At 34.0% G+C, this 10,626-nt stretch overlaps 1 protein-coding gene across 1 annotated transcript in view; it reads left to right on the top strand.

The window, feature by feature from the left end:
* Nucleotides 1-337: 337 nt before the first annotated feature.
* LOC483960 (glutamate decarboxylase 1-like) overlaps nucleotides 338-10,626 on the top strand; it is a 32,835-nt gene continuing 22,546 nt past the window's right edge. The window contains exons 1-5 of the mRNA XM_038529561.1: nucleotides 338-343; nucleotides 3,591-3,621; nucleotides 5,346-5,411; nucleotides 6,028-6,270; nucleotides 8,995-9,085. Coding sequence (XP_038385489.1) covers nucleotides 338-343; nucleotides 3,591-3,621; nucleotides 5,346-5,411; nucleotides 6,028-6,270; nucleotides 8,995-9,085 — 437 coding nt within the window. The remainder of the gene's footprint in view (nucleotides 344-3,590; nucleotides 3,622-5,345; nucleotides 5,412-6,027; nucleotides 6,271-8,994; nucleotides 9,086-10,626) is intronic.

Genomic DNA, 10,626 nt, shown 5'->3' with positions numbered 1-10,626 from the left:
CTATAATTGTTAACCTCAAAGATGATAAGCAACTCTTGCTCAGAGTTTTACTAATATATTTATTACATTCAACCACCACCCCTTCACCATTGTTTCTACAACCATAAGGAAACCACAGTCCTATCACTGTGCATCTCAAACCCTTCTCTGGTTTTCTATTGCTCTACAAATAAGCACCAAACACATTAATGTGTCCTTCCCACCTCCCTAGGATTACTTCTCCCCGTTGGTTTCCTGGGATGTCCCATACTCTGGTTTTCTCTTATTTCTTCAATTGGCATCTCAACATCTTGTGTATTTGTTTCATTCTTCCTTGAATATGTTCTCTTCCCTCAACATGCAGGTAAGTGATACTTATCCTTCATTTAAGCTGACATATTGTCCTCTTCAGAAAGGCCTTCCCTGCTAGTCTCCTGTTTCATGTTTGCAGAGCACCTTTTCTGTACCATCCTGTCCCATGTCTCTTCTAGAATCTATGAATATCATCCTTATTATAGATGCAGCACATTTCCCATTATTAAAATGTGACACTGTTTTCTGTCCATTATTCACTTTTCTGCTAAGCCATAACTTCCTTAAGGGCAATATTGAATGTTGACTTCCCCTCCCACATCAAGACAGAGCTTTTTTTCTCTCTTTCTCTCTCTTTTTTTTTTTTCTTTACTGTAAGCTCTATGCCCAACATGGGGTTTGAACTCACAACCCGGGAATCAAGAGTTGTATGCTCTACTGACTGAGCCAGCCGGGTGCCCCAAGACACAACTTCTAATAAATGCATCGAACTACCAAATAAACTATACAAAAATTGACTGATATTTGATGTGATACTTTAGAGAAAAATAAGGAACACGTCATCTCAGTGATGGAGATGAGAAAATATTTATAGAGCTACTAAGATGTGAGTTGGACCTTCTAAGATAGAATTCAGGATGGGTTAAGAGAGTGGATTCTGGAACCAGAATGGCTAGGGATTGAATCCTGGATCTTCCAGTTAGTAGCTATATGATTCTTGGCAAATAACATGAATCCTTGGTGCTTTAGCTTCTTCATCTGTAAAATAGAGAAAACAAACAGCTGTGTCATAAGCTTTCAGGGAGAATGAAATGAATTAATACAGATTTAGCGTGGAAGAGTGGCACACAGGAAGTACTTGATATATGTGTTAAATGTGACCTTTGGGGTGGGAGAAAGGAGGAAGGAAGGCATTTAAAATAGATGAAATTGGGGATCCCTGGGTGGCTCAGCGGTTTGGTGCCTGCCTTTGGCCCAGGGTTCAGTCCTGGGGTCCCGGGTTGGAGTCCCACGTCGGGCTCCCAGCATGGAGCCTGCTTCTCTCTCTGCCTCTCTTTCTCTCTCTCTCTCTCTCTCTTTCTATCATGAATAAATAAATAAATAAATCTTAAAAAAATAAAATAGATGAAATTTCACAAAATATAATGAGAGGAAGTAATAAAAAGAGTGAATGAACTTACTTTTGAGATGCAGAAAATGTCTGTAAATGAGTGGTAGGTGGTAACACAAGGAAATGGTCAATAAAAGACTTCATCATATAGTTGTTGGGAAGTCAGTGTAAACTTTTGGTCAGAGCAAGTGGCATTCTCAAAATATTTTTTGTTTTTGTCTGTCAGGATTGCTAAGGGGGAAAATAGTGACATAGAGAATTACTTGTTAAGGCATTTAAGAGGCATTTTCTCTTTTGATAACACAAAGCCATGAGTAGGTATTACTAAAATGCCCGCTTTATTGATAGTGGAACGGAAGTAAGGAGAGATGTGAAACAAAAAGACAATGATAATACCAAAATAATAGAACTTCTAAGAGGATTCAAGGTATGAAAAAATATTTAGCACTGTATGCAATACAGCAAGGGTTCAGTAAAAGAAATCCATAGGCGTTAATGTTAGTATTACTATCCATCATAAGAGGGGAGTATTATCCTTTTATCCCCCTTTTTAATCCTATATAATGTAGTAAAATATAAGAAAGCTTTCACATGCTTTGTAGAGACAAATGGTGAGTTTTAATTTCTAATTTATATGTGTTTTACAAATGCATAAAATTAGGGTAAGGTGAAACAACAATATTAATTTCTCCTTGGGCTGAGGAGGGTCAGTTCTGTCCTGAGCATGTCTATAAATACAGATCTAATTGCCCACAGAGAGGACATGAAAGGAAAAAAATGAGTGATAGCTAGAGGGTACTTCACGGCTCCAAATCCATTTCCTCAGAATTGAGATTGTTTGAATCTTTTTGAACAGAGTGCTGGTGGTTATTATGTGTGAGAAAGAAAGGGGCTTCAGGGGGATGAACTTGGCATGTGAGGGATGACTCATGGCACAAGCAGTGGGTGAACGTGGGTGGGCTTATTGACAGATGAGAGGGAGTCTAGTAGACATGGGAAGGGTTCAACTTTACAGAATGAAGATAATAGGACAATCTTCCTTAGTGGATGTCACGACACTATTAGAGTAAAGAAGTTCTGCTGATTGTTGAAAGAAATGGAAAGACAGCTGTGGACTCCTTGGAGTTCATTTATTCTATTTTCCCACTTTTCTGCTACTTCTATCATATCAGTCAATCCCAATGAAAGCAATGAAAGGGGGAAATGATTTTCAAATCATTAAATATATATATTTTTGTTTGTTATGGGCTCTAAGTGAACTCCTTAATGAAGAAGTTGAAGTAACTGTCTCAAATTGGGTTGGAAGTTGTAAATGGCTTTTGGTAAACCACAATGTTTTTTCCATTATTATTAGAATGAATTAAGAGTTACTTAATCTTTTTGTAAATTGCACCCAAATGCCTAGAATAGTGGATAATGTATTCCAGGTGATTTTATGATGTGAATCATCAGTGTTTTCCTGCTCGTTCATTAACATGCTTAAACTTGCTTAATAAAGAAAAATAACGTTGACAGCACATTATTCAATAGCTGTAAATCCCAAGGGATAAGTGGACATTTGATTAATTCTGGAGAAAATGGGTAGTTGGAAATGAGGCTCAGAAGTGATGACCATTATGTATTTTCAAGTTATTTAAAATGTTAAGGGTTTTCAATCCAAAGGCAAAAAGTAATAACTGTTACAAAGGTGTGAATTGTATCATTAACCTGCCCCCGTGCATTTTTTTCATATCTACGCTAGAATGTTAAGTACCTAACACTTCACCCTGCAGATAAGAGTTGTAACTGTCAAAAGGGAAGTTGAAACCCATTCGTTTTTCGACATGAAGTCATACTTTTAAAAATCCATAACGTTTAAATACAAATACATTACAATCATCTTTCATTTAATTCTCTAAACAAATAAAAGTATCCCTGCCCTTTTTACAAATAATGGAATTGCTTCAGATTTCTGTGCCACCAATCAAAAGGACTTTGAGAGTCTATGTCATAAGTTACAGCAGCTACACACCTTTCCTGGTCAGGTTCTTTTCCATTACATAAAAGCACACCCTGGCTCTGGGTCTTCTTTTAAAGCAGATACTACTTTTTCACAGAACATGGATGTCAAGGAGTGTGGATACAGCCTGGCAAGTAAGTTGAAATTCTGTGAGAAGAAGTGGGATTTTGAGTATCACTTGTCAAAAAGTACAGAATGTCAAAAAGTCTTATTTTATGTGATTATTAATCACATATATTTATCATATATCACATATTTTGGCAAAAACATATTAATAATCTTTGTCTTATATATTTAAAACAATAATTTTGTTATTAAATATAAATGTAATATAGTTTTAGGTTGTAGGTTCAATGTGTAGTTGAACTGTTAATGGAGGATAATTCTTATGCCAATATATCAAATCTTTTGGTTTTTATATAATTTCTTCATCAACATTTATAATAGTGTTCCATGTGTAGGATTTTTTAAATTTTATTTTTTCTTGTAATTGTTGTGTCCACTAATTATTTAAAACAAGTTTTGCTTCTAAAATTTTAGTTACTTTAGCATTTATTTACATTATTAATTATTCTTCATTGTGTATAGCAGTGAAACTTTAAAAAGCAATTTCCCTTGAGAAAAAAAAAAAGATGTTTAAAGAATTAAGCTAATATATGTCTATTGGGTCAACATGTAATATGGTAACTTGTTTTTCAGTACACTGCATGCTTTGCAAACTATCTCACATTTCTATAATTTCTGTCTTATATAGTTTTTTTCATGCATCAGGTTTTTATTTATGGAAAAAGCTCTAATATAGCATTTTTATCTCTTACATAAACACTTAAAATGCTTAAGCATTGTATCAAAACTAAACCAAATTAACTCTGCTATAATCTAAAAATGCAGTCTGAAATATATAGGGAATGACTTATTTTATTTTAAGAAAAATCCATTAAAACTGGAAGCAATTAATACCACTAACCTCATAAAGTCAAAACAATAAAATTTAGCTAGAAATTATTTTCTGATTACTTCATATTTTATCCCGTCTAGCTATAGGTAAACACCTTGATGTTATGAATTATGTTTATACTTCCTTTTTCCCCCTACATTGCCCAGAACATTAAAAGATACTTAAGAATGACTTATTTGCTGGATTATTTGCTGGATGTTTAGTTTAATATTTTTATTGAAGGGGATCTCATTACTTACTATTTTTAAATGCTGATTTTTAAACTTAATGGTCTTTGGATTCAAACATCCATCTATAAATCCTAGTTCCACCATATAAACTATTTTTATTAATAATAATAGCATCTATTCCATAGCCATGTGTTATGAGGACTGAGTAGAGCAATACATGTGAGATTTTAGAAGTGTCTAAGCCATCATATGAGCTCAAAAAGTATTAATTATTACTATTGCTTCTTTAACTTTATTTCTTCATCTGCATACTGGGAAAAATGGGATTATATTGTAGTATTATTGTGAGGATGAAAGTGTGCAAGAAACTTAAGACTCTTAATATGTAGTAGAAATTATTATATATAGTTAAATGTTAATAGCAGGATCTTATTATGAAGTAGGCATTGTTATTTGTATTTGAACATTATAGGTCTTAATTACTGAATTCCCAATCCTGTACACTAAACTGACATGAAACAAACAATCACAAATTGTATCATTTGTTCTCTATATGGTTATAAAAAAGCCTTACATAATTTCAGTAATTTTAATATTTCTCTCTCGTGTATACCTACCCACCAGAGATAGCATGTGGATGAATACAAATAAGAATTTCAATCATTATGAATTTCTTGAAAGCATCTATTTAATTTCAGATAAAAGCACTAAATACATATTATCAGCATGTTTTAATAATGACAAAATACTGCCTTTTTAACTTAGATAAGGAACAGATGAAAAAAAAATCTGATCATACTTTTCAATCAACTGAGAAAAATGTGACAAAAGATGCTCAGACTGAGAATGTGTTGACTGATTTATCAAATGCTTATGCTTCAGGTATGGATGTTAGTAACAAATGTTATTTGTTTCATTCTTTTTTATAAAACTTTGTCATCTACATATTTATTGAAGAAATTGTAATTTCATTAGGATGATGCTTTAGCATTTGTTTTGTTTTGTTCTGTTTGGTTTTGTTTAAGAGAGAGAGAGAGATAAAGTTTATGGAGGAATAGAGGGAGAGAGAGAAAATCTCAAGCAGTCTCCAGTCCTAGCAGATCAGGAGATCACTTGAGCCAAAATCAAGAAACAGAAACTTAAAACTATCTAAGCCACCCAGGCACCCCTCACTGCTTTAATTTACTTTTAAAAGTACAATTACCAGCTCATTTTTTGACAAGACAGTATAATAAGGTCCAGTTGGGAATCTTAAAGTTTTAATTACTCCAGTGGCATTAAACTAAAATGGCTTTTTTTTTCCTTTGATGAAAATTTTTATACAATGTGACTTTGAATGAAGATTATGAGAAAGATTTGGGAAAATTCTGCTTGTTAATTGACATAACCTTTTAATAACTTTAATTTCCAATGATCAAAACTCTATCCCCATGGTCATTTTCTTTGATACTCTAGTTACTTGACCTGGCTGTTTATCTCTTTTTTTTTTTCCCTCTAGATTTGTTGCCATCCAAGGACAGTAAAGATTTAACAAAATGTTTTTTGCTACAAGTGGCAAATATCCTTCTTCATTACATCAAAAAAACTTTTGATGTTAAAACTAAAATACTGGACTTTCATCATCCTCATCAACTTCTTGAAGGTTTGGATGGGTTTAACTTAGAACTGTCTGACCACCCTGAATCTTTGGAGCAGTTACTTGTTGACTGCACAGATACCTTAAAATATGGAGTAAAAACAGGTATTCAAATTGATGCATCTGAAATGGAAACTGATTGAATAGTCTTGAGTTTATGTGTATGTTGAAAATGGTCGTTTTACTCATTTTTGTTTAAAACATTTGTCTAGTTTATTTTCAAATTGGTGTTATCACGTATGAATTTTTTATTAATTAACAAAGAGAAGTAAATAAAATAGTTTGGGTTTGGGAGGTTATATCCCAATGGCAACTAATTATAATTTTAACTTACTTATTTCCATTTATCTATTTTATTTGGTCATACTCATTTTTTAAAAATCATTTTATTTATTCATGAGAGACACAGAGAGAGAGGCAGAGACACAGGCAGAGGGAGAAGCAGGCTCCATGCAGGGAGCCCGACGTGGGACTCCGGGACTCCAGGATCAGGCTGTGGGCTGAAGGTGGTGCTAAACTGCTGAGCCACCGGGGCTTCTCCTGATTATCCTTTTACATCAATAAAATATATAGACATAAAATTATATGTATAATTATGTATATGTACATAATTTTAGAAATTGTATTTTCTGATTAATTGTATCATAACTTTATTCTTAACCACTTAAAGCAGTGATACTTCCAGGAGCTAATACTGCTTGAATAGACTCTATCGACCCTTTTCCCAAAATCAAATGTATACTTACATTTGGAACATGTAATGTTCCATATGTAAAACATAATCTTTGGAAAGAGGTATACAAAAAAGAGTTCAAATACAATCTATATCCAGTTTATTATTCATTTCTTATTATGTGATTTGTGAAAATATTTCATGTATATTTTAATAACTGGAAATCATTTGTATATGATGACTTGCCTTGTATTTGATAGACATCCAATAGACAATGTATTTTTGACATCCCAGAAACTTTAAGCGTCACAAATATTTTATCTTCAGATCAAACATCAACAAGCCAACAAACAAAAATGACTTCTATTAAAGAATGCTCATTTTTGCATTAATTTTAATAACAAGAACCAAAAAAAGTATACGCATTTTGATATTTATCTTATATAAACTGGATATCCTTGAGAGGATACTCTGCAATGCTATCATTTAAAGTCCTAAGGAATTTTTCACAGAATTTTAATCATTATAAAAATCATTATTATAATCATTTTAATCATTATAAAAATCATTATAAAAAAATTTAATCATTATAAAATCATGATTTTGTAATCATACTACAAAATAACATGCTCAATATGATATCAATTATATTTAACTATATTTTAAACTCTGAAAGTGTATATATGTACATGCACAAATATAAAACTACCTATTTATAATTAATATGTTCTTAAATTATATCTTCCAAATGTATTTATTATAAATATTTGGATAACTATGTAGATACTTTCTCTACATATATGCATAAAAATTACTGTTCTGTGTATATCATCTTCTATTCAGGCACTTCTGTAACATGTAGTATATTTACAACTAGAAAAATATTGAATAAGACAAAAAGTCTCACAGGATTCCGAAATAGAAGGCATGTTTCAAGACTAAATTCAACCATAGAAAGAGAATGTGAAGTTGAAGTAAGTTTTAGTCGGAAATAAAATAGCAAAAGGAAGTTCTGAAAAACAGCATTGCAATTGGGAAGGACTCTGACAGATGTAAATCAAGTTCTTTATCCTTCCCTTAGTCAGCATTGCAAATGTAGGCCAATCTCTAGGGACCCATTCCCTCCATTTGCATTTCCCAGTACTAAGCACAGAGGGGAAAAAGCAAAGATGCTGAGAAAGCGAAAAGTAAATGATAGAAAGAAGCATTTCTAACAACCCACAACTTCCAGACATGCCATTCCTCCCGATTTAATGAACATTAACTGAGCCCCTACTCATTAAAAACTATGCATGTGCTATGGGAGGAGTGGTGCTGCAAACAGGGGTAAGTGACCAGAGGGAAAAGAGGTTTGCAAAGAATTGTGATGCAAGTCATCATTAGGATAGGTCCTAAAATGGGGCACCTGGGTAGCTCTCGGTGGCTCAGTGATTGAGCTTCTGCGTTTGGCTCAGGTCAGGATCATGGGGTCCTGGGATCAAGTTCCTCATTGGCCTCCCCTTAGGGAGCCATCTTCTCCCTCTGTCCATGTCTCTGCCGCTCTCTGTGTCTCTCATGAATAAATAAATTAAATCTTAAAAAAAAAAAGAAATAGGTATTAAAAGAAGTGCGAAGAACAATCTGTTAGGGAGTTAAGGAGAGAACTAATTTCTCAACTCAGTGACTTCTCACAAGCTACTCCTCATAACCATGATGCATCTCCTCTACTCTCTGGCTGGAAGCAAATTTTAGATCTTACCTGAAAGATCACATCCTACAAGAAACCTTCTCTAAAGATTGCTTCTCCTGCTCCCCAGACTGCCTTAGGACTCAGAGGAATGGCCTTACTGACATCCTGATCTTTTCCTTTGTGGTGCTTTTCAGAATTGCAATTGAACACATGTGTGTCATTATTTAATACCTTTTTCTTCCACTGGTCAGTAAGATTCACACAGTAGTGGCTCTGTCTGTCTTGTTTACTACTATGTCCCCAGTGTTGAGCACTGTCCCTCCATACGTTAGCTCTCAGTAATGTCTATTGAATGAAAAAATTAGTTTATGTGTGATTGATCCCTGAATACCTGATAACAAAAAAACTGCTAATCAAATTAAACCATGTTTTAGCCCTGTTTTTATTTTGGCTCATTTGCAATTTTGTCTTTTTTTTTTTTTTCTAGGACATCCTCGCTTTTTTAACCAGCTCTCCAGTGGGCTAGATGTGGTTGGACTTGCTGGGGAATGGTTGACCGCCACCGCCAATACCAACATGTGAGTATCTTCCTGGGCCAAGGAGGGTGAGCCTCATAGACACCCGTAAACAAGAGTAGAGATGTAGTTTGTTTTTTTTTGTTGTTTATTTTTATTTTTATTTTTTTAGAGGTGTAGTTTGTATATTTTTGCTTGCTGTATCAAAAAGAAGTAGTCTATACCCTGAGAGAAATGCAAAGAATCTGCTGCATGTTCCCTGGGTGACATGTTTGAGGTTTATCCCTTCTTCTGGACCATCTCTAGAAACTTCCAAGATCAGAATTCCCCAGTCAGTAGTAATAGTCAGTTGATTAGTCTGAATTACTAATGTGCAAACTGTGAGTCCAGTTCCAGTGTTGGAATCTTTTAAACACTACTCCATGGAGCCCATTGCACACAATAGCCTGAAACCCACACACAAGTGTATAGGAAGTTGCCTGAATATAAATTAGAACCTAAATCTAATCAGAGGTGAAGAAAGTAAACTTTTAAAGGAAATCTAAATCCAACTCCAATGTGATTCTTTAAAAATTTGACCTTTGCCACAGCAAAACTGTTGTCATACGAAAATTAGATCTACTGCTGCAGTGTTTGGAAGTAAAGTTAATTTGGGGGCACTATTTTTCAAGGTTAAAAGGACAGAGAAAGAAATGATTAGGTGTGAAATTGAGAGGAACAGTCTGTGTCAAATGTTAATATAATTTAACTAGCAATCAAAAGAGAGAGCTGGTAGGAATTTAAACTTTAAAACCAACGACTAAATGTTTATGAGGAGAGACTATTTTGCTGTGTGGAAAAACTAAGGCTTACTTTAACTGTTTAGTTATCATTGGGGTTTTAATGATGCATGGTACGTGGTAGTGATCAGCATTTTGTAGGTACGAAATGCAAACATAAATGGCTTACACAACCCACTATTTTTAATTTTTTTTTAAATTTTATTGCTTGATTATGGCCCTTAAAATAGGCATAGAGCAATGTGTTACTTGAAAAAAAACTTTATCTTTTGAGAGAATATGTTTCTTTGCTATATAAATGGATTACAGAAAACTCAATTTATAAATCTTATTCCATTGTTTAGAATCCCATTGTTATGAGACTTAATCATTCTCTATGTGAGGAAAATACAGATTCTTTGCTTAAGCAGAAATAGAGTGAAAAGAACACATGGGAGATGCAGAGAGAAGGGACTTCAGAGTCTTCTTTACCTTCAGTTTCTTCCTTTTTAATGAAAGGAGATCTCTTACCATAATCTGAGCTAGTGGGAACATGCGGAGTGGAAATAACCGGATTCCAGTTCTAATTCTACAGTGCTGGCAAGTTTAGTAAGTCTCTGTTGTCTGAAAATGATAATACCTACCCCATGGAACTGGGAGAGGATCAGAAAGGTAGTGTAGACCTTGAAACTGGCACAGCATGTGCTGGCAGAAATGAGCCTGATTGAAATATCAGCATATAAGGCTTGCTGCTTACTTTGTTCCTCTTAGAACTAGAATCTTAATTCTTGTATGGAATGGATTTCCTCACTGGATCTCGGTGCGGAGCTCTGGAGCAAGAGCACA

Source organism: Canis lupus, chromosome 1 (assembly GCF_011100685.1).
Source record: "Canis lupus familiaris isolate Mischka breed German Shepherd chromosome 1, alternate assembly UU_Cfam_GSD_1.0, whole genome shotgun sequence".
Lineage (NCBI taxonomy): Eukaryota > Metazoa > Chordata > Mammalia > Carnivora > Canidae > Canis > Canis lupus.
The sequence above is the reverse complement of the archived record's forward strand: the minus strand, read 5'-3'. Positions and strand labels throughout refer to the sequence as shown.